The 24,124-nt window shown below is 46.2% G+C and overlaps 1 protein-coding gene across 1 annotated transcript in view; it reads left to right on the top strand.

Moving 5' to 3' along the window:
• The window catches only part of LOC145358628 (calponin-2-like), a 41,081-nt gene extending 33,718 nt beyond the window's left edge, over window positions 1–7,363 (top strand). Inside the window, exons 4-7 of the mRNA XM_080212843.1 lie at window positions 595–732; window positions 1,923–2,039; window positions 3,071–3,217; window positions 5,166–7,363. Coding sequence (XP_080068969.1) covers window positions 595–732; window positions 1,923–2,039; window positions 3,071–3,217; window positions 5,166–5,417 — 654 coding nt within the window. The 3' untranslated portion in view covers window positions 5,418–7,363. The remainder of the gene's footprint in view (window positions 1–594; window positions 733–1,922; window positions 2,040–3,070; window positions 3,218–5,165) is intronic.
• Window positions 7,364–24,124: the final 16,761 nt, after the last annotated feature.

Genomic DNA, 24,124 nt, shown 5'->3' with positions numbered 1-24,124 from the left:
GGGGGTGAATGATGGGGGCGGGGGGGTTGGGTGAGAATCGAGGGGGTGGATTGTGGGGACGGGGTTTGGGTGGGAGTTGAAGGGGTGGGTGGTGAGGGTGGCATGTTGGGTGGGGGTCGAGGGGGTGAATGATGGGGGCGGGGGGTTGGGTGAGAATCGACGGGGTGGATTGTGGGGGTGGGGTTTGGGTGCGAGTTGAAGGGGTGGGTGGTGAGGGTGGCGTGTTGGGTGGGGGTCGAGGGGTTGAATGATGGGGGCGGGGGGTTGGGTGAGAATCGAGGGGGTGGATTGTGGGGGTGGGGTTTGGGTGCGAGTTGAAGGGGTGGGTGGTGAGGGTGGCATGTTGGGTGAGGGTCGAGGGGGTGAATGATGGGGGCGGGGGGGTTGGGTGAGAATCGAGGGGGTGGATTGTGGGGGTGGGGGGGGGGTTGCTCCTTGAGGGACAAAAAACATCAAGTGAAGCTTGGATGAGGAATCCAGCTTGTGCAGAAAAATAAACAAGGAAAAGTTAGAACTCCGGCCAAACCAAAATTAGAAAAGAATGCATTCAAATTCCTTTGTGGTTAAGAATGAATCTGTTTTTGTTTTGAACAGCTGGAGAATTTGTCCAATTTTATCAAAGCGATGCAGAATTACGGTATCAAACCACACGACACCTTTGAGGCAAATGACCTTTTTGAGAATGGGAACCTAACCCAGGTACAGACAGCACTGCTGGCCCTGGCGGGAATGGTGAGTATCAGATCAGCAGCAGCTAAAAGTAACTCACTTGATGCACGTTATTGTTTGCACAGATATGTTGAAGCTTTTAACACTGGATGTACTCCTCACTTCACAGCCTGTGCCCCGAATGATCTCGCAGAGTCACCTTATTGCTCCCATTGCAGGCCCAGCTAACTGGGGACTGGGGGTGGAGCGGTGTGAACATTGACTACTTTTAGCTTTCATTGATGTTTCCATAGAACCACAGGATCCCTACAGTGTAAAAAGAGGCCATTCAGCCCATCGCGTCTGCACCTACTCTCCAGAAGAGTATCCCACCCAGACCCGTCCCTCTGTCCTATCACCGTAATCCTGTATATTTAGCACAGCCAATCCACCTAACCAGCACATCTTTGGAATGTGGGAGGAAACCGGAGCACTGTAGGAAACCCACATGGACACAGGGAGAATGTGCAAACTCCACACTGACAATCACCGGAGGCTGGATTTGAACCCGGGTGCCTGGCGCTGTGAGGTAACAGTGCTAACCATTGTGCCACAGAGCTAACCCATCCTGTTCTCCCTTACTCCAAAAAGCATGTAAACGTGTAAACGCCAACTGTGGGTTAGGATAATTACAATACCCTTGGGCTATAATTATCCCAGTTGGAGTTCATGAAGGTTATTTAATTACTCAATCTTGCACTTTTATTCCTCCTGTTTTCATTTTCTTCAATTCCCTCCACACGATTGCGAACTTGGCGTGTGAAATAATGGTGCCACAAGTCCTTCTTGAGACGTCAGTTTGACCTTCTCAGTCTTGCCCCTGTTACTGCACTTTCACTTGTTCCAGCCCTGGTCTGTACTCTTTTTACAACCTGGGTCCTTTTGAAACGGGGCTTTACACTTGTCAATTGAGGCACTAGGGAAGAAAGTTCGAGAAATATTTACGTAAACATTCATCCCAGGTAATTTGAAGAGTCAGAGTTCAGGGAAGTTGTGATATGAAGGCCATTTTTGATTATACAGACTTCCTCTTTCAGCTGGTGTAGATAACTGAGGGTGTGGGAGGTGCAAACAGAAATGGATCCTTATGGGGGTGACAGGGAGCAGCCATGGTTTAATGGGAGGGGCATGGAACAAACAACTGTAGAAATGGCCAAATAGCTGGTATCTGTAGTCCGAATCTTTAACTAATATTCGATACCCTCTCCTCCTAGGCAAAAACAAAGGGAGTGAATGCAGGAGTCGATATTGGTGTCAAATATGCCGACAAACAGCAGCGTTCTTTCAATCAGGAGACATTGAATGCAGGACAATGCGTCATTGGACTTCAGGTAATAATATTCAACTGATATAGTCCATCTCCTGTTGGGAGTTAAATGTTGAGCTGGAAGGCCTATTGTCCTATTGGCAGGTCCCTGCCCTGATAACAATAATGAACAAAGAAAATTTCAGGAACAGGCCCTTCAGCCCTCCAAGCCTTCACCGACCCATGCTGTCCATCTGAACTAAAACCACTACCCTTCCTGGGACCATATCCCTCTATTCCCATCCTATTCATGTATTTGTCAAGATGCCTCTTAAAAGTCGCTATCGTATCTGCTTCCACTATCTCCCCCGGCAACAAGTTCCAGGCACCCACTCCCCTCCATGTGGAAGAAAAACTTGCCTCGTACATCTCCTTTAAACATTGCCCCTCACACCTTAAACCCATGCCCCCTGTTAATTGACTCTTCCACCCTGGAAAAAACTACCCACTTTGTCCATGTCCCTCATAATCTTGTAGACTTCTATGAGGATGATATTAGCTGGTATTCCAGGGCAAGGGAGAGGAAAATTCCAGTTTGGGCTCCTACTCCTGACCACTGGACAACAATCCAAACTGGTTGAAAATCTCATGTATGTGGAGGCCGGGCGAGGGCGGGGCCACGGGGGGGCCGGGCGAGGGCGGGGCCACGGGGGGGGCCGGGCGAGGGCGGGGCCACGGGGGGGCCAGGCGAGGGCGGGACCGCGGGGGGCCGGGCGAGGGCGGGACCGCGGGGGGGGCGGGACCGCGGGGGCGGGGCCGCGGGGGGGCGGGCAAGGGCGGGACCGGGCGAGGGCGGGACTGCGGATTTGGCTGTGATGTTCATGCAGTCGAATAACTTACCAACCCCTCCCACCGAGGGTTCTGTGTGGATAATGGCCACTTACTGAGGAATTGGATCGAACCTGGCGTCAGTCTAATCCGGCCAAAGTCTTCAGGAAAAGAGAAAACAAGTCAAGGAAAATAAGTGTGTTGCAAGTATTTGGAAAGAGTCTCTTTCTGGTTGGCTGTCTGTCTGTGCATTGTGTTCACGGTGTTATATCTCTTTCTGTGCTTCAGATGGGGACCAATAAATGTGCTAGCCAGACTGGAATGAGTGCCTATGGCACCAGGAGACATCTTTATGATCCAAGGTCACAAATCCCTGCCTCAATGGACCAGTCTACCATTAGTTTACAAATGGGGACCAACAAAGGAGCAAGTCAGGTTTGTGCCACCTTGACAGTTGGAAACTGGGGAACAAAAGGTGTGTGCGTGTTGCGTTGCTGCTCGACTGAACTGTCATCTCCTGAGTCCCACTCAGTTCAGAGCCTTGAGCACTGAATCTGGTACAGTACTGATGGAGTGCTGAACTGTCAGGCGCCCTCATTTGGACAAGGCCTTGAAATGGGACCCAATCCGGACATTGAAAAAAAAGCCGCGTTAATATTTAAAACAATGATGGAAGGTTTCAGCATCCCTGTTGTTTTTTTATGGGAGTTTGCTGTGCACCAAATAACTGCTGCTTCTCCTATTGGTACAAGAGTGACTAAATTTCATCACATTTGGGATATCCTGAGGTTGCGACGTGAGCTAAAATTGCAAGTCCTTTACTCCTACTGCGTGCACGGTTTTAAAACCAAGCTAAATATTGTCGTCCTGTCTGTATTGGAAATGGTGTAAATGAAATATTTCCTTCTTGAAATTGGTGTTGAATGGTTTGATCTTCAGCTATTGTAACTGCTTTCCCAGTCTTAACGTGTGAAGTTCAGGTAAATTCTCTCTTAAAAAGATAACAGTAAAGTCTCACAACATCAGGTTAAAGTCCAACGGGTTTATTTGGAGCGCTGCTCCTTTATCAGGTGAGTCAGGCCTCCGAAAACTTGTGATTCCAAATGTTGGCCTTTAACCTGGTGTTGTGAGACTTCTTACTGTGCCCTCCCCAGTCCAACGCCGGCATCTCCACGTCTTAAAAAGAAATAGGAGCAGGAATAGACCACGCAGCCTCTTAACCTGCTCTGCAATTCAGTAAGATTACGGCTAATTTTCATTATCAGCTTCCACCTTGTGCCCTCTGTCCATAGTCTGAGTCCCTTGATGCCCAAAAATCTATTTAAATTTGTCGTCAGTAAACTGTTTGGGCATCCACAGCCCACTGGGGTACAGACTATCAAAAATTCACAAGCCCAAGTGAAGAAATGTGTCCGTCCTAAATGACAGACCAAATATCTTGTATTGGAATGATCCTGAAAAACTCATTAAGCATGGACTGCCCCCTCTCCATATTTTCACTGATTCCTACCTCCTGCCTCACCCACCTTCTCACCATATCCCTCAATCCATCCCCTCCCGTGAATGGCTGTCTAGTTATTGGTTGATCTCCAAGGCATCAGGAAAGCAGTTTTGCCTGCTTCCCTGGTGTTATATTTCAGGATTTGATCACTCTTCTTAGAATCATGAAGTTTTGACACCCTCACAAATAATATCCGTGTGGTTCGTCACAGAGTACCACAACCCTCTGTGGCAGAGAATTCCAAAGATTTATAACTATTTCATAGAATCCCTACAGTGCAGACGGAGGCCAGTCAGCCCACTGAGCCTGTACCAACCACAATCTTACCCAAACCCTATCCCCATAACGCCATATATTTATCCTGCTAATCCCCCTGATGCTAATGGTCCAGTCAGCCTAACCTGTACATCTTTGGAGTGTGGGAGGAAACCGGAGCACCTGGAGGAAACTCCACACAGACAGTCACCTGAGGTTGGAATTGAACCTAGGTCTTTGACACTGCGAGGCAGCAGTGCTAACCACTGTGCCTCTTCAGGTGGAAAACATTTTCCTAGAATTCCTTTCTTATTCCCAAGTGGGGTGATTTTATTTGATTTTTTTCTCCCTCTACTGTTGTAAGGCAATGTTAATCCTGGTTGGTTGCCCTTGATGTGGAGATGCTGGCTTTGGACTGGGGTAAACACAGTAAGAAGTTTCACAATACCAGGTTAAAGTTCAACTGGTTTATTTGATAGCAAACGCCATGCATTGCTATCAAATAAACCAGTTGGACTTTAACCTGGTGTTACTGTGGTTGTCCTTGGACAAACCTGTTGTTCCTGATGCCCAGTTTCTGCCCATTTGTAATTTGAACAATAACCTTTCTTTCCCGCTCTCGTTCAGGCTGGTATGACCGCGCCAGGCACCCGGAGGCCCATTTATGACAAGAAGCTTGGCACCGAGCAGTGTGACAACAGCACCGCCTCCCTGCAGATGGGCAGCAATCAAGGCGCCAACCAGAGTGGCACCAACTTTGGTCTCGGCCGCCAGATCTACGACCCCAAGTATTGTTCAAACGCGGGGCCTGGATTGAATGGAAGCAATTTGGATTACAATGTGGACGAATACCCAGAAAACCCCGCCAACTTCTCCTGAAGAATGCGAGGGAATCCATCAACATCTCCATGGTAACGAGGGAAAGAGCGACTTGCAGTCCAGCTTTCTCCATGTGGCTAATACCTCCTTGTCACCTTTGAACTATTCCCAAATGCCTTTGCATTTCTGATCATTTTTTTTTATAAACTTTAACAAATGCGACCACAAATTGATTTCCTTGCTTTTGAACCTTTTATTTTTAACTTGCATTTTAATCCTGCATTGATTTGAGCGAAAGAAAATATTAAAAAAAATAAAGCAAGGTTTCTTTGACACTGAAAAAATGCTGGGGGGGGAGGTTGGTGCGGGGGAATAATTTTTGGTGTCAGTAATAAAAAAGCAGCGATGATGTTGCCCAAACTTTATTTCGAAGACCCTTTGACCCACTTCAGTCTTTGTGACTCATTCCCATTACTGTTTTCATTAACAGTTTAGCGCAGCGTGTCTTTTAAAAAAAAGTATATAATCCTCTCTTCCCAGAAGAAAGTGAGAATGTTCTGGAATGTCAGTGTTTCCAAAGACCAATGGCTCATGCGGAGCAGGCTGGGTGGGAAAAGGCAGCCACCTGTTTCCAATTTTTCTGCGCTGCCAACTCCAATAACGTCCCGAGGCTGCTGCGTTTACATTTTTTTTAATGTTGTTGTTGTTGCTTTTAAAAACAAACTGGATTCTTTTCAAATCTGACTAACATTCCAAAGGATTAGGGGTGTGGAGACTGTGTAGAGAGTCAGCCCTCTGGATGGAGCCTTGCACGATGCTTGGGCCCGTGGGCCAACACAGCTTTAGGTTTTTAGCACAGGAACAAGACAGATTCTTTAACAATGAGAACAGTTTTTTTCTCTCCCTGTCCCCCACAACGTCCAGTCCAATGATTTTGATCAGTATCTATTTACAAAGCTTGGAGTATGGTTATGGCTCAGTCTGCGGCGCAGTGGCCACCTCAACACGAAAGGGACCCGGGTTCCATTTCCAGCCTCGGGTGACCTGTCTAATGTGGAGTTTGCACATTCTCCCCGTGTCTGCGTGGGTTTCCTCCCACGCTCCAAAGATGTGCAGGTTAGGTGGATTGGCCATGCTAAATTGTCCCAAGGCTCGTAGGTTAGATGGATTAGCCATGGAAAATGTGTGGGGTTACAGGAGTAGGGTGGGGGAGTGGGGCTAGGTAAGATACTCTGTCAGAGAGTCGATGTAGACTCGATGGGCTGGATGGCGTCCTTCTGCACTGTAGAGATTCTGTGATCAATTGAGTGGCAGTACTTTGATCATGGGTGGATTACTGAATGTGTGATGCTCTTCATGCCATCCTGCTCGATTTGCTGTAACGCCTTCCCATGCCCATATGCCCATTAGTATTATAATTAATAGCTATAGCTCCAGATATCCAATCTGGAAGCACAGGGATCTGATCCAAACTGGGCATTTGACAATTCACAATTTGAAGTTATCACATACCCAGTCGGGCTATTGAGACTGTTTGGGGTGTCTGTAGAAGGTAGGGGAGGGTTTGTACTGCACGCCATGTGGTATTGGCAATGTTGGAAAGTCCAACTCCTGGAACACTGTTTTCTTTGGACTCTTAGAGAGCCACAGATGGAGAGAATAACCGTCACATCGCCATCAACATTTCCTGAAAATAATATCCACAGCTAGGGCAGGGATCCATGTCAGCACCTTTTTCATTAGACTCTTAGAATAATAACTCTTCCTAACAGTCACCCTTTCTGATTCTTTTATTGCAAATTGAAGGCTTCAACTTGAGGAAACTCTGTTTGATTTACTTTACTCCATTTCCCCATGTACCCGGCTGAACAGAAGATTGAACTACACAAGAGAAAGCAGTCTTTCTCTATCTCTATCTCTCCTGTGGATCACCAGTGAACTGTGCCCTGTACTATGTATGCAGATTATTTGTAACTTTTTAGTTAATAAATGTTTTTGTAATTTTCCTTGTTCTGTTTTATTTGACGACATTGGTTTCACTTTGCAGCTACTAATAGACTTCTGTGACATTACGCTGGGCTCCCTGGAGTCTCCGGCTATGGTTAAGATGATAAACCTGGCCTGTCCCTTTAAGACCCAACTGCCCCAAATAGGCCCATCTGAGCAGCTGTTCAGCAAGTTTCAAATTCATCCGATCAGAGGGCAATTATAATTGTAAATATCAGGCTCATGTGAAAACTATAATATCCTCTTGTATCTGTGATGATGGATGCGTGGATGACAGTGCGTGTCTGGTATATTGCACATGGAAAATTATCTCGTTGATCAGTCCCTGTTTTAGGGCTTGATGTTTACAAGAGTGCTCCAAAGTCCAATTTCGTCAGTGGAAAGCAAATCAAAATTATTTCTGTGCTGTGTTTGAGTTTAAATTGATTGGTGTCACAAGTGGGCTTACATTAACACTGCAATGAAGTTACTGTGAAAATCCCCCACACTCCGGCGCCTGTTCCAGTATACTGAGGGAGAATTTAGCATGGCCAATGCACCTAACCAGCACATCTTTCAGACTACTTGACAACAATTAAACTCTATGATCTTAACTGTAAGATAAAACATTGTAGGAAACATGGTTTAAATCTTTTCGTTATGTTGTAATTGATCATACATCTGTTACACGCTTACATTATTGTCTAACTTGCCAGAAACAGCTGCTTGCCTCCACCATTATCATTACTCCTAATTTTGTCCCTTTTTCCCAGAGGGACACTGACTCCTGTTCCTTGCCTTTCTCTAACCCAGGGGCGGCATGGTGGTTAGCACTGCTGTCTCACAGCGCCAGGGACCCAGGTTTGATTCCCAGCTTGGGTCACTGTCAGGGTGGAGTTTACACGTTCTCCCTGTTCTCTGGGTTTCTTCTGGGTGCTCTGGTTTCCTCCCACAGGCCAAAGATGTGCAGGTTAGGTGGATTGGCCATGCTAAATTGCCCCTTAGTGTCAGAGGGACTGGCTAGGGTAAATGCATGGTGTTAAATGCATGATTCTATCTAAATGGCTATTCTTCACGAGATGGAGAGCCCCCAAGAGCTATTTGATTGCAGAATCATAGAATCCTACTGTGTAGGAGGAGGCCATTTGACCCATCATGTCTGCTCTGACCACCCAGGCCCTATCACCTTAACACCATGCATTTACCCTAGCCAGTTTTAGCCAAGTTTCTAGTTTGTGATTCCAGTGCAAAGTGTGTGTGACAACAGGATTGAATGTGGGCAATACCATTTTGTGGATCGTTATTAATAAAAATGATCTAATTACTTCTGATTTATTAATCAAATTTAAATTTCCCCAGTTGCTGTGGTGGGATTGGAACTTGTTTCTCTGGAACATTAATGTGGTCCTCTGGATTACTGGTTCAATCCCATTACCATCCCGGTTATCTGGGCCAGTCGGGCGGCTAGCTTGGATGTGCAGGATTTCGATACAATACTGAGTGGAACACCTGTCCTGACCCAGCCATGAATCCTACTTTCCTTCTAGGTTGGAGTTTATTCTGTTCGCAGGGTGGCCTCTGGCACCAAGAAATGGTTGCCAGCTGTAATGGGTCAAGCACTCTGCAGTGGAAGGGACAGTGGCACAGTGGTTAGCACTGCTGCCTCACAGTGCCAGGATCTGGGTTCAATTCCAGCCTTGGGTCACTGTGTGGAGTTTACACATTCTTCCTGTATCGGCGTGGGGTTGCTCCAGTTTCCTCCCATAGTTCAAAGATGTGCGGGTTAGGTTGATTGGCCATGCTAAATTGTCCCTTAATGTCAGGGGATTGGCAGGGTAAATGTGTGGGGTTACAGGAGTAGGGCCTGGGTGGGATTGTTGTCGGTGCAGCCTTGATGGGCCGAATGGCCTCCTTCTGCACTGTAGTGATTCTATGATAAGAGCCAATGGTGTTTTGTTAAAATTAAAAATGAATCATAAACAGCCTTCCATAAGTCAAACAAGTCCGAGCATGAAGTGAGAGGGGCAAGAATCCATTATATTGCCCTCTTCCCTTGCACTTTTATCAGGATGTGTATGCTGCAACTGCCCTGGATCCCTGCCACCCCTTCACGGCGGGCCCTTGTTATGCACCTTACTGATGTTAAATGTGAGGGCATCCCAAATTCCAGAAGGGGAGCTTGGAACATTGGTTTGTAGTGGGGTTCTTTATTGGTATTATGTGAGGAATAATGTACAGTCCAGTGAGGAAACTGTTCAGTTTTTGTGTGAACAATTAATAAAGAATATTTATCAACTTAAATAAAAACAAAAACACACAAGACGAGAGGACTATAATACTCTGTGACGCTTAATGAAGAAGGTTACGAAAATTAAAAGGAGATCTTGATCAGTTAGGGAAGTGGGCCGAGGGTTGGCAAATGGATTTCAAAACAGGTAAGTGTAGGTGTTGCATTTTGCAAAGTCAAACCAGGGTAAGAATAATAGTGAATGGTAGGGCCCTGGGGATAGACCTGTTGGGCCGAAGGGCCTGTTTCTGAGCTATATTGCTCTGTGACACTGATGGTTATAAACACAATTTTACATGAAACTATCCCTTGGTTCCCAAAATGACTTACATTTTATCCCTTTTCCTAAACAACATCCAAAATTAAGTAACTTGTGAGTTAAATGCAGCATATCATTACCACAACCAGGTTAAGGTGGTTCACATCTGGTTCAATGAATGTGGAAACTGGCTGCAGCGCTGAGGTTTAGCTGTCTCTCTCTCTCTCTCACTCTCACTTTCCTGATTTTCTCTAATTAGGGTTTTACAGTTATACCATTTCTGTCCCTTTGATGTTATCCACCCTGTGAAGTCACAGAATCCCTACAATGCAGGAGGAGACCATTCAGCCCATCAAGCCTTCACTGACAAAAATCCCACTCAGTCCCTATCCCCGTAACCGCAAATATTTACCTGCTAATCCCCCTAACCTACACATCTATAGGTCTACAAAAAAAAAGGAGCACAGATCAACTATTTAGTCAATATCTTTTCCCAAAAGTAGGGGAGTCTAAAACCATAGGTTTAAGGTGAGAGGAGAGAAATATAAAAGTTTCCAGAGAGGCAATTCTTTCACACAGAGGGTGGTGAGTGTCTGGAACAAGCTGCCAGAAGTAGTAGTAGAGTTGGGTACAATTTTGTCTTTTAAAAAGCATTTAGATAGTTACATGATAAAATGGGTATAGAGGGATAGGGGCCAAATGAGGGCAATTGGGATTAGCTTAAAAAAAAGGCAGCACAGACAAGTTGGGCCGAAGGGCCTGTTTCCGGATGGTAATCCTCTATGATCCAGAGGAAACCCACACAGACACAGGAAGAATGTACAAACTCCACTGAAACAGTCACTCAAGGCCGGAATTGAACTTAGATCCCTGGTGCTGTGAGGCAGCAGTGTTAACCATTGTGCCACGGTACTGAGTGGGCTTTTGGTAGGTATGTGTCAATTTCCTTATTTCTCCAGCAATGCCTATACTGCTGCCTTGGGTGAAGTGAGCAAACAGAGTGTAGATCAATAATAATTGTCAAGGCCTTCCTGGGATGTTAGTTGTGAATTCCATTATAACAGGTTCTCTGTCACCTGAAATGTTCCACCTTCTCCAACCACCCCCCCAAAACCGTGACTAAAGGCATCGGCAGCTTCAAGGCTAACGGTGCGGAGACGCAGTGTGGTTGAGAGCGATTAGAAAGTCTGGTGATTCTCTGGGATCAGTTCTGAAGTAGGGTCAGTTGGGTGAGATTGCAGAGAGCAGTTGTGGAACTGCTTCCCTTGTGAGAATCTGTGCCTTGCACACTAATAGAAAGCAGATGGAAAAAACAAACTCTGTGACTGTAGCGCAGTAGCCTTCATCTGGTAAAAACACAAGGAAATGATAACTTGGCTGGATAATGAATGAAATTGACCTGGTGCCTCGGGATAAGCAGATGGCGATACATCTGAAGCCAGGGCAAGAATGACAGTAAGTGGATTGTGATCTCAAAGGCTTTCTATCACATGTCCAAAAGTGGGTGACAACCAGGTCAAGACGTCTGGCTGGTAAACTGTGATCACTTGGCTTCATTAAAGGTGTTGACTTGGTCTAACAGGGGGTGACAGTTCATCTCAGCTGTGTTGCACTCAATTTGTGCCGAGTAGGCCGGACCCTCAGCACCTCACTGAGATTAGCTTCATCTGCAGTGATTCAATCTGCAGTCTTCTTTCATTTTGGCCAATATCCTCTCTCCTTCTCCCACCCCCGCTCCTCAGTGGGGCTGAATCCTGTCACACTGTTCCTTGACTATCCAACTGCCCGCTGTTTCAGTGCCTGTCCAGGGAACATTTCATTGAATCTCCATAGTGCAAAAGAGGCCATTCAGTCCATTGAGCCTGCACTGACTCTCTGACAGAGTATCTTAACATGCCCCTCTGCTACACCCTATCCCTGAAACTCCACACATTTATCATCTAACTTAAAAGATCTTTGAACACTATGGGAAAATTTAGCATGGCCAATCCACCTAACCTGCACATCTTTGGAGTGTGGGAGGAAACCAGAGCACCTAGAGGAAACCCATGCAGACATGGGGAGAACATGCAAAATCCACACAGTCACCCACAGATGGAATTGAACCTGGGTCCCTGTCCTCTGAGGCAGCAGTGCTAACCACTTTGTTCAGACATAGGATTCTATCTGAAACAGAGATGGAGGCAAATTCTATAATCATTGTTATAAGAGAAATGGATAGGTGTTTGGAAAAGAAGATATTTAAATAATATGAAGGAAGGATAGGGAAATTTTAACGTGGTGAATAGTTCTTCCACAGAGCACAACGGTGTGGGCAAAGTGCCTCAATCTGTGCTGAACAAAATACCCAGATATATCTGAACCGTTAAAAACAGGACATCTGTACCATCAAGCACCTCAACGTGATGGAAGGAGTAAGCAACAACATCACGCCACACCTCCTCATTAATGATCTACTCACTGACAGTCAATTTAGTTTCTACCAGGCTCCAGCCTCCTTGGGGAACTCGACCCAGGCATGAGCACAAGGGGTGCATAGCCCAGAAGAGGCATAAGTCAGCCCTGGAATCATTATACAAGGAGTTCTAGCAACACTGAAGTCAGTGGAAAGGACAGCAGTGCTTTGTTTCTGTAAGCTGGCATGAAGAAAGATAATTGTGACTGTTGGAGACAGGGGACATTGCTGTCGGGATTCTCCGCAAGTCCAATAGGATTCATTGCTGATGATGCTGCAATCTGCTGCTCCATTTTGCACTCCTGCAATCAGGGAGCAGGGTAAGGCAGTCTGTAGAGCAGGGACAGGCCTGGACTGACAAGTGACAAATTAGATTCATACTTGGATTGAATAACTTCCCAGCCCTCTCTGCTCGCTTTGTTGAAATTAAGATTTACAGTGCCATTTTCAAGGGGATTTTCACACTAATTTCATTGCAGTGTTAATGTAAGCCTTACTTGTGACTAATAAATAAACTTAACTATTTGTTTTTACTGAAATGCATAACTGGGCCCATTGCCTGGTGTCATCCTCAGGCCCTCTGGGCTTTGGCTCCTCACCTGCTGTCTCAGCCCTTAGCTTCCAGTTATGGAAGAATGTCCACTTTGCTATCTCTTTATTTCCACATTACAGATAATTAGCCTGGCTGCTATTAGCTGCCCCAGTTTCAGGCAACATAAATGTAGGAATGGGAAAACGCCACCTGACCCCCTCAAACTGCTCAATTATTTTAACATCTATCTCAATTCTAACCTCTTAATCTCAGTTTTATTGCCTTCAATTCGCCTCATATAGTTTTATTCCCAAACTGGTGATTATCTTTTCAACAGCTCAGTGCATGAATTCTGTAACATTAATTCCACTATTTCCACAGCCATACGTTCAGTTTAAGCTTATTTTATTATTTATTAGTGTTACAAGTAGGCTTACATTGACACTACAATGAAGCTACTGTGAAAATCCCTTAGTCGCCGCACTCCAGTACACTGAGGGAGAATTTATCATGGTCAATACACCTAAACAGCTCGTCTTTCAGACTATGGGAGGAAACCACAGCACCTGAAGGGAACCCACACAGACACGGGGAGAATGTACAAATTCCGCACAGTGACCCAAGATGGGAATCGAATCTGAGTCCCTGGCACTGTGAGACAGCAATGCTAACCACTGTGCCGCCATGTCGCCCATAGTACAAGCTCTCTATCATGGATTTGACCTGTCCAGCTCCCTCCTGCCTCCTTCCTGTATAAATGTTTTCTACAAGCCTGTCCCCAGGAAAAGGCGACTGTGTACACAATCTGGGATGTTTGGTACAGACTCAGTGGGTGTGTAGGTGACTGCTGAAGCTGTTCTGAGCCCGAAAGGTTCTCCTGCCGCAGATGAGTTTGGGAACAGTTGTTAGCTCAGGTATTCCTCTCCCACTCCTCTCCACCTCTGGTGTGGGTTTGCTTTCGAAGGAGACTGTATTGTTTTTTTATTTGGTTTCCCCAGGCGCAGAGATCCTGAGTGATATTCTCCCAGGGCTCAAAGTCAATGCCAAAACTCCAAAGTGAAGCATTTTGAATGCCCTGGTAGCACTTCCACTGACTGTCCTGAGAGATCATCCCAACTAAAACCATAAGATATAGGAGCAGAATTCGGCTAACCCCGAAAGCTAGTGAGTTTACTATCAAATAAATTGGTTGGACTTAAACCTGGTGTTGTCAGACTTTTTACTGTGTTTACCCCAGTCCAACGCCGGCACATCCACATCATTGCTTGGTATGCCAGCTCAGGTCGTTTGTCCTGCCATCTGATCTTCAGAGATTCCTGAAGGCGACTTGCCAAACTAAACTGTACTCCAGGACTCCAGCATGTAGCCCAGGTTGACACTCAGCACTGAGAGAGAGAGCACAGATTTGTTGAATGAACTATTCCTTGGATAAGGTGCTAAATTAAGGTCCGATATGGTGGCCCGGGGGCACAGTGGTGCCTCACAGTGCCAGGGACCCAGGTTCCATTCCGGCCTCGGGTGATTGTGTGGAGTTTACATGTCCTCCCCTGTTTGCATGTGTTTGCCTGGGTGTTCCGATTTCCTTCCACAGTCCAAAAATGTGCAGGTTAGGTGGATTGGCCTTGGTAAATGTGTGGGGTTACGGGGATAGGGAGGGGGGAGAGGGTCTGGGTAAAATACTCTGTCAGAGAGTCTGTGCAGATTGGATGGGCCTAATGGCCACTTCTGCATTGCAAGGGAAAAAGAAATGCCCATCTGGTGAACATTATAGATTCTGTGGCACATATAAAGAGATGTCTCCTGATGGTCTGGTCAACACTTGAGTCTTCACACATCGCATAACCAAAATAATCAAAACACAGGACTCCAGGCCATGAACAGAAGACTCCAGGCTGACACTCCAGGGAACCCTGCACTGTCTCATTTTGCAGATAAGATGTTAAAGGTTGCTGAGCTCAGCAGGATGTGAAATAATCCTATGGCACAACTTTGAGGAAGATCAAGGAAGTCCTCCCCAGTGTCCTGGTTAATATTCATCCCTCAATCAACAGCACACAGATTATCTATCCACGATCACATTACTGTTTGTGTGAGTGCTCTGTGTACAAACTGGCTGCCGCAGTTATTATATTACAACAGTTTATTGGCTCTTATTGTGTTTGCCCCTGTGGACTAAGGAGCATAAAGAATCATGAGGTAGGTTTGAGTACGTCAATACTGGGAACTGTTTATTAAGGTGTGCACTCTGCCAAGACTGCCCAACAAGGCCCCCACACTGGGCGGAGCTAATAGCCCAGAGGTCACCTGACCCATACTCTTAAAGAGGCAGTCCACACCCCAAACCCCAACATACTATATATACAAACAACACAGCTGTAAAGCCCCTTTGAGATAGGTATTGGTCATGAAAAGTACACGATAAATACAAGTCTTTCTAAATTTTCATTAACCAACCAATTTTTTTTCTATTTTCACACACAGGCACTGCCAGTGGAGCTAGTGGAAGCAGGCATGTTAGCAACGTTCAAGGTGTATGTTGATAGACGTATCAAAAGGAGGTGAACAGAGGGCTAGAAACAGTATGAGCACAGGCTTGATGGGCTGAAGGGCTTGCTCCTGTGCTGTATTGTTCTTTGTTCTGTTGATTCAAAATGGCCACCATGTTTGTCACCATAACAACAGTTACTGACCATCAACATAGAGTCATAGAGGTTTACAACATGGAAACAGACCCTTCAGCCCAACTTGTTCATGCCATCCAGTTTTTACCACTATGCTAATCCCAATAGCCTGCATTTGGGCCATATCCTTCTACACCCTTCTTACCCATGTAACTGCCTGGATGCTTTTTAATGGACAAAATTGTACTCGCTGCTTCTACTGCCTTCAGCAGCTTGTTCCAGACACTCACCACCCTCTGAGTGAAAAACATTATTAATCGTTTGTGAAGAATTTTAGAATATGGCAAGGAGGCAACTTCTGTCCTCTTCCTCACTGATCCCAATCAACATGAAGCAAAATTCCAGAACTGTTTACATATCCTTTATTAACAACAGAGCTATGGAGCTTCATACACTATCCTTTGTCCATAACTGGAACACAGTCACATTCCAGAGACTTCATTAACTTGGGCTGTGTGTTTTGGCTTGTGGTCTTCAGTTCTCGAAGCACGAGGTTGATATACTTGGCAGCTGAGCCCAGCTAAATATTTGGGACGGCTGCAACTTGAATGTATCACTAAAGGATTGGACAAACCTCCACTGAATTACTTTCGTTAATTTATTTCCTATCTGCCAACACTCAATGTATTACACTTAATTAGTAACCATCTTCAGCCAGAAGTGCTGAGGATGATCCGTCTTGGCCCCCTCTGGATGTCCCCAGCATCTTCAACCAATTAAATTCACTTTGTGGGATATCAGGGAATGGCTGAAGGCAACTGTAGGATGTTGAAATTTGCTGATGACACGAAGATAAGTGGAAAAGCAAATTGTGCGGAGGGTGTGGAAAGTCTGCAGAGGGATCTAGATAGGCTCAGCGAGTGGGCGAGGACCTGGCAGATGGAGTACAATGTTAGCAAGTGTGAGGTTATCCACTTTGGCAGGAATAATAGTAGGAGGGATTACTATTTAAAGGGTGAAAAGCTGCAGCATGCTACGGTGCAGAGGGACCTGGGGGTCCTTGTGCATGAGTCGCAAAAACCCAGCCTGCAGGTGCAGCAGGTGGTCAGGAAGGCAAAGGGGATGCTGGCCTTTATAGTGAGGGGGATAGAATATAAAAGTAGGGAGGTCTTGCTGCAACTGTACAGGGTACTGGTGAGGCCGCAGCTGGAGTACTGTGTGCAGTTTTGGTCGCCGCACTTGCTCAAGGATATTTTGGCCTTGGAGGGAGTGCAGAGGAGGTTCACTAGGCTGATACCGGAGATGAGGGGTTTGGACTATGAAGAGAGGCTGAATAGACTGGGTCTGTACTCGTTGGAGTTTAGAAGGATGAGGGGGGATCTTATAGAGACGTATAAGATAATGAATGGGATGGATAGGGTAGAGGTAGAGAGATTCTTCCTGCTCAGAAAGGACAGCAGGACTAGAGGGCGCAGCCTCAAGATAAGGGGGGGGCAGTTTAGAACGGAGTTGAGGAGGAACTTCTTCACTCAAAGGGTGGTGAATCTCTGGAATTCTCTGCCCGTTGAAGTGGTGGAGGCTGCCTCGCTAAATATATTTAAGACACAGGTAGATAGGTTTTTGGTAGGCAAGGGAATTAAGGGTTATGGGGAGAAAGCGGGAAAGTGGAACTGAGCCATTTCAGATCAGCCATGATCTTATTGAATGGCGGGGCAGGCTCGAAGGGCTAGATGGCCTACTCTTGCTCCTATTTCTTATGTTCTTATGTTCTAACTGGATTCTGCAAAGCCTACAGGCCCCGACAATGTTCTGACAATACTGCCGAAGACCAGTGCTCCAGAACTAGCCCTGCCCTTGGTCAAGCTGTTCCAATACAGCTACAGCACTGGCATCTACCCAGCAATGTGGAAAATTGCCCAGGTATGTCCCATCCACAAAAACCGGGATAAATCCTGGGTGGCATAGTAGCATAGTGGTTAGCGCCGGTGCCTCATAGCTCCAGGGACCTGGGTTCGATTCCCGGCTCGGGTCACTGGCTGTGCGGAGTTTGCACATTCTCCCCGTGTCTGTGTGGGTTTCCTCCAGGTGCTCCAGTTTCCTCCCACAGTCCAAAGACGTGCGGGTTAGGTGGATTGGCCAAGCTAAACTGCCCCTTGGTGTCCTGGGATGTGTAGCTTGGAGGAGTGGGGTGAGCAAAGATGGGGGGGACGGAGGGGGAGGGTGAGTGGGACAGAGGGGGAATGGAGGCGTGGAGTGAGGGGGGATGAAGGCGAAGGTGAGGGGGGGATGGAGGGGGTGGGGTGAGGGAAGATGGAGGGGCAGAGTGAGGGGGATGGATGGGATGCAGGAGGAGGGGGTAATGCTGAACAAAGTGGAGGTTGTTGCAGTCCCTGTGATTTAGCTCCACTCGGTAAGAGTGGGGTGTAGAGCTGCCACTCTGCCCTGACACATTGTCCAGGCTGCTGCAATGAGCTTGCGGGCAGCTCGTACACTCTCAGCTGGCAAACAACATCCCCCTGCTAAAGAACGGAGAGAGGTTTCATGTTTCACCTCTCTCCGGGAAACAGAGAAATGATCCTGGCACTGCACAAGCTATAATTTGAACAGACTCGGGAGTAAACAACTTTAATGTAATAGTAAGTTAGTCATAACACTCCAAGCACAGACTCAGCACCACGGGCAAAGCAATTAAGGAGCCGCTGGAGAGGCTGGAATCACAGATTAGCACTGAACTGGCATTCCAAACAAATAAAGAGTGTCACATTGACAAGCCGAACCCCCACAGCAAACAGCACAGGGAGGGAGCAGCTGAGGGAGAGGCTGTGACCTGCTCCCAGATAAGATTTCAATGTCTGTTGGTTCCAGGAAGCTTTGTCTCCCCGTTTTGCTTTAGGCAGCAGCAGTTGTGTGAGAGCTGCATTTAGAAATCTGGCTCCACATGCCTGCCTTCAGGCAGAGGCTGCTGCTCTCAGTGAATGCAGGAATTTCTGTGTTCAACGGCCGGGAATAATAGGCCAACAGCTGACCTGACTGTAAATGAGGAGGAATGCTGCACAGATGGGCCATTCTCTCCGGACAAGAAAGCTTCGAAATATAAACTCCTTCCCTGAAAAACTAGGAGTGCTGCAGTTTCATATTGCTGCGTGGGTTTCCTCCGGGTGCTCCGGTTTCCTCCCACAGTCCAAAGATGTGCAGGTTAAGCTGATAGGCCATGATAAATTGCCCCTTAGTGTCGGGGGGGGCTAGCAGGGTAAATACGTGGGGTTATGGGCATAGGGCCTGGGTGGGATTGTTGTCTGTGTAGGCCTGATGTCCTCTTCCTGCACTCTAGGTTCTATCATTCTATGATCTGATTGACCCATGCATACGCCCAGTGACTGAAGGTTATTTAAGAATTCCCACCCTCATGTTCAAATCCTTAACACGTGGCAAAGGAAGCAGATTGGAACTGTTGGTTATGAAATCGTTGAGTTTGGTCAGTCTTGGGCTTAAAATTGCTCGTTCAAAATTTGAAAGAGGCATGTCGACCTGTAGACTTTTCTTCTATTCTGGAGAATGTGCGGGCAGTGTAACTAACTGGGAGATACCAGAATCTCACAGCGAGTTATAATGAAATGACGGTGAATTTTCTGATGGAGGGTATGATGTTTTTTAGCAGAATGTGAGCCCCATGTGAACTGTGCAGTACTCTGAGTGCGGTCTGAGCAATGTCCAGTACAGCGTTTCCACTATTGAAGAGTGATGGGAGTTCTGTTTCACAAACCCGAGCACTTTGGATGTCTTGGGAAGCTACTTGTTGACCTTGTATATTCCACGTTAAATTATCCTGGATGTGGGTTCCTAAGTAATGGCATTCATCAGTAACTTAGGGAGTCAGACATTGTGCAGTTGTCTACTGAGGGACGTTGAGTATTGCTGACTCACAAGATGTTACATTTCTATACGTTGAATTTCATTCCCCAGATATTGGACTACTTGATGAGATTATTTGGATCTTCCTGAAAATTAACCTTATCCCTGCTTGGCTCCATAGGCCAGGCGGTCTTTGGCAAAGACTCTGATCTGGCTCAGTAAGGGCAGCATGGTGGTACAATGTTTAGCACTGCTGCGTCACAGCACCAGGGTTGCGGGTTCAATTCTGGTGTTGAGTGACTGTGTAGAGTTTGCATTTTCCCTGTGTCTGCTTGGATTTCCTCTAGGTGCTCCATTTCCTCTCACAGTCCAAAGACGGGTGGTACTGTGGCATAATGGTTAGCACTGCTCCCTCACAGCGTCACAGACCCGAGTTCGATTCTCGGTTTGAGTCACTGTCTATGTGGAGATTGTACATTCTCACCATGTCTGTGTGGGTTTCCTCCCACAGTCTGAAAGACGTGCTGCCTTGACACGAACAGCTGCTAGACTGTGGTAACTAGACAAATTTCTTCATACCTTCACTGTAGTGTTAATGTAAGCCTTCCTTATGACTGATTAATAAACTGTAACTTTAACTTTAAGATGTGCAGGTTAGGTGGATTGGCCATTGTAAACTGCACCCTAGTGTCCCAAGATGTACAGGTTAGATGAATCTAAACACATGCTAAACGCACAGAGTTGGAATGGAGAGGAGGGCCTGGGTGAGATGCGCTTTTGGAGAGTCAGTGTGGACGCAATGGGCCGAACGGCCTCTTTTGCACAGCTGGATTTCTATGATTTTCTATGATTAATATTCCACACTGGATGTCATTTATAAAAAGAGGAAATAAGCATTGGCCCAGGAAGGTACATAGAGGCACGTCCGACTGACAACTAATGTGAGAACGAGGTTCACAAAAATAAAACTTCATATGTGGATGTGGAAAAATGTTCGTTTTAAAAGTTATTCCAGTCAAAAAGTTGTCCAATCACGTTAAAGTATGTATTCTCATGATGGGAGCTGGACACTGGAAAGTGGCAGGAACAGCCTTGAATAACAGCACCACCTTGTGGCAATGTTAAATTGATCTGACTGAGCAAACTGGGTTATGGCCAGTGAAGAAGGAGGCCATTCAGCCCATTGAGCCTGCACCGACCACAATCCAACCCAAGCCCTAATCCCATAACCTCACATATTTACCCTGCTAATCCCCTTGATACTAGGGTTAATTTAGCGTGGCCAATCAACTTAACCTGCACTTCTTTGGACTGTGGGAGGAAGTGGGGGCACCCGAAGGAAACCCACGCAGACACGGAGAGAAAGTGCAAATTCCTCACAGACAGTGACCCAAGTCGGGAATCGAACCCAGGTCCTTGGTGTTGTGAGGCAGCAGTGCTAACATTGTGCCACTGTGTCCTGGTCTCTCAGGTAAGCTTGGCAGACTACTGGGAGATAAATTTCTGACAGTTTTAGAGGTGAATGTCTCTGCTCTTTCCCAATGAGGTTCAGCATAAAGTCACCTGTTGCTTTTTGCCCCTTGTTTTGTTTATAATAATAGTTGGTTCTCAGTCACAAGAGTTGATAGTTTTACAAACGGTGCGCATTTTCCTGTGGATTTTGCCAAGGCCACACTCAGCTCAGCAAAGTACAGTGTCTGTAACGTGGTAAAAACATCCTGTAACCCCTCACACAGGAGGAACAGGAGTGGGAGCTGAACATCTTCCAGTCAGAACAGATGCGGCGGAGGTGACTGAACTGGGAGAATAGGATGGAGTCCTTAGTGGATGTGGGTGTGTGAAGAGAGTTCTCCTCCAAGCCACTCACCATTCTGACTTGGAAATATATCCTTTGCGGTTCCTAGGTCAAAATCCTTGCATTCCCTCCCTAACGACATTGGAGATGCAGAGGTCAAAGAAGGGAAGAGAACTGTTAGAGATGGACCACAGAAGGGTGATTGAGGAGTGGAAATTGGAAGTGAAACTATTCAATTTTTCCAGGTCCAGACAAGAGTATGAAGCAGCACAGAAATAGTCATCGAGGTACCAGTGAAAAATTATTGACTGAGAAAACAGATTCAGCCAGACAGGGAAGAGTGGTGGTGGATGGGGATTGTTCAGGCCTCTGTTCGAGGAAGAAGAGCTTTGAGGCCATCCATTTGAGAATCCTGCATTAGTTCATTTTAAACAAACATTGTATCAATCCAGATCAATTATACTGCTGCAGTAACAATGCAATGCAGTAACTATGCAAGGGCAGTGCAGTTGATATTGTCTACATGGATTTTAGCAAGGCCTTTGACAAGGTATCGCATGGTAGTTTGTTGCATAAAGTTAAATCTCTCGGGATCTAGGGTGAGGTATCTAAATGGATACAAAATTGGCTTCTTGACAGAAGCCAGAGGGTGGTTGTAGAGAGTTGTTTTTCAAACTGAAGGTCTGTGACCAGCAGTGTGCCTCAGGGATCAGTGCTGGGCCCACTGTTATTTGTCATTTATATTAATGATTTGGATGAGAATATAAGGGGCGTGGTTAATAAGTTTGCAGATGACACCAAGATTGGTGGCATGGTGGACAATGAGTAAGGTTATCTCCAATTGCAGCGGGATCTTGATCAATTGGGTCAGTGGGCTGACGAATGGCAAATGGAGTTTAATTTAGACAAACAGGAGGTAATGCATTTTGGTAGACTGAACCAGGGCAGAACTTATTCAGTTAATGGTAGGGCATTGCAGAGAGTTACAGAACAAAGAGATCTAGGTGTACATGTTCATAGCTCCCTGGAAGTGGAGTCACAAGTGGACAGAGTGGCGAAGAAGGCATTTGGCACGCTAGGTTTCATCAGTCAGAACACTGAATACAGGAGTTGGGATGGTCTTGTTGAAGTTGTACAAGACATTGGTAAGGTCACACTTGGAATACTGTGTGCAATTCTGGTCACCCTATTATACAAAGGATATTATTAAACTAGAAAGAGTGCAGAAAAGATTTACCAGGATGCTACTGGGACTTGGTGGACTGAGTTATAAGGAGGGGCTACGTAGACTGGGACTTTTTTCTCTGGAGCATTGGAGGCTGAGGGGTGACCTTATAGAGATAGTCAATATCTTTTTCCAAAGCTAGGGGGAGTCTAAAACTAGAGGGCATAGATTTAAGGTGAGAGGGGAGAGATACAAAAGTGTCCAGGGGGACAATATTTTCACACAGAGGGTGGTGAGTGACTAAAACAAGCTGCCAGAGGTAGTAATAGAGGCGGGTACAATTTTACCTTTTAAAAAGCTTTTAGACAGTTACATGGGTATGATGGGTATAGAGGCATGTGGGCCAAATGAGAGCAATTGGGATAAGCTTAGGGGTTTTAAAAAAAAATAAGGGTGGCATGGACAAGTTGGGCCGAAGGGCCTGTTTCCATGCTGTAAACCTCTGTGACTCTATGTTCAAATGCAACAAGATTTGGACAATATCCAGGCTTGGGCTGATAAGTGGCAAGTAACATTCATGCCACACAAATGCCAGGCAATGACCATCATCAATAAGAGACACTCTAGTTACAGCTCCTTGACATTCAGTGGTGTAACCGTCAGTGAATCCTCCACTATCAACATTCTTGGGGTTACCATTGACCAGAAACACAATTGGACTCACCACATAAACACAGTGGCTCAGAGGCTAGGAATGCTGTGGCGAGTAACTCACCTCCTGACTCCCCAGAGCCTGTCCACCATCTACGAGGCACAAGTCAGGAGTGTGATGGAATAGTCCCCACTTGCCTGGATGGGTGAAGCTCCAACAACACTCAAGAAGCTCAACACCACCCAGGACAAAGTAACTCTCTTGATTGGCACCACATCCACAAAAATCCATTCCTTCCAGCACCGATGCTCAGTAGCAGCAGTGTGTACTATCTACAAGATGCACTGCAAAAATTCAGCAAAGATCCTTAAGCAACATCTTCCAAACCCCGACTACTTCCACCTGGAAGGACAATAACAGCAGATAAAAGGAAACAGCGCCACCTGCAAGTTCCCCACCAAGCCAATCACCATCCTGACTTGGAAATATATCACCGTTCCTTTGCAGTCACTGGGTCAAAATCCTTGGAAAAAAATCTTGAAACTCCCTCCCTAATGGCACCTTCTCAGGGATAACTGGGGATGAGTAATAAATGCTGGCCAGCTGGCGGCACCCACGTGCCACGAGTGAATAAAAAAAAACTCATTGCCTCTCATTGGATCACATGCAAAACAGCGGTTCACTAACCGATCACTTCCAATCAAATACTGTCAGACATCCGACAGTGACACTGATAGGCGACGGGACTGGGAAATAGTCTCAAGATTGAGGTCCTGACCCTGGAATGAAAATTTACTCCAGTGTGACTGTGTTTTGATTTGATTTATTACAGAGTATGCTGGCGACAGCTCACAAGAAGTCGCTTCACTCCCGTGCCATCATTTTTTTTGTGTGTGTCAGAATGCCCATGTTTTACAGCATGTCTGTGCACATTTGTGAGTGGTAGCATGTCCATATGTGACTGCATGTGCGTGTGTGACAGCACATTTATGTGCGATAACATCATGAGAGCACATCTATGTGAGAAAGCATGTCCATGCATGATAGCAAGTTCATGTGAGACAGCGTGATTATGTGTGGCAGCATGTCTGTACATGCGAGGACACCCATGCATGACAGCATGTCTGTGAGTGACAGCATGTCATTACGTGACAACACATTCA

This window comes from Carcharhinus amblyrhynchos, chromosome 26 (genome assembly GCF_965287045.1).
Source record: "Carcharhinus amblyrhynchos chromosome 26, sCarAmb.v2.hapA, whole genome shotgun sequence".
NCBI classification, from domain to species: Eukaryota; Metazoa; Chordata; class Chondrichthyes; order Carcharhiniformes; family Carcharhinidae; genus Carcharhinus; species Carcharhinus amblyrhynchos.
This window is presented reverse-complemented; position numbering and strand designations above follow the sequence as displayed.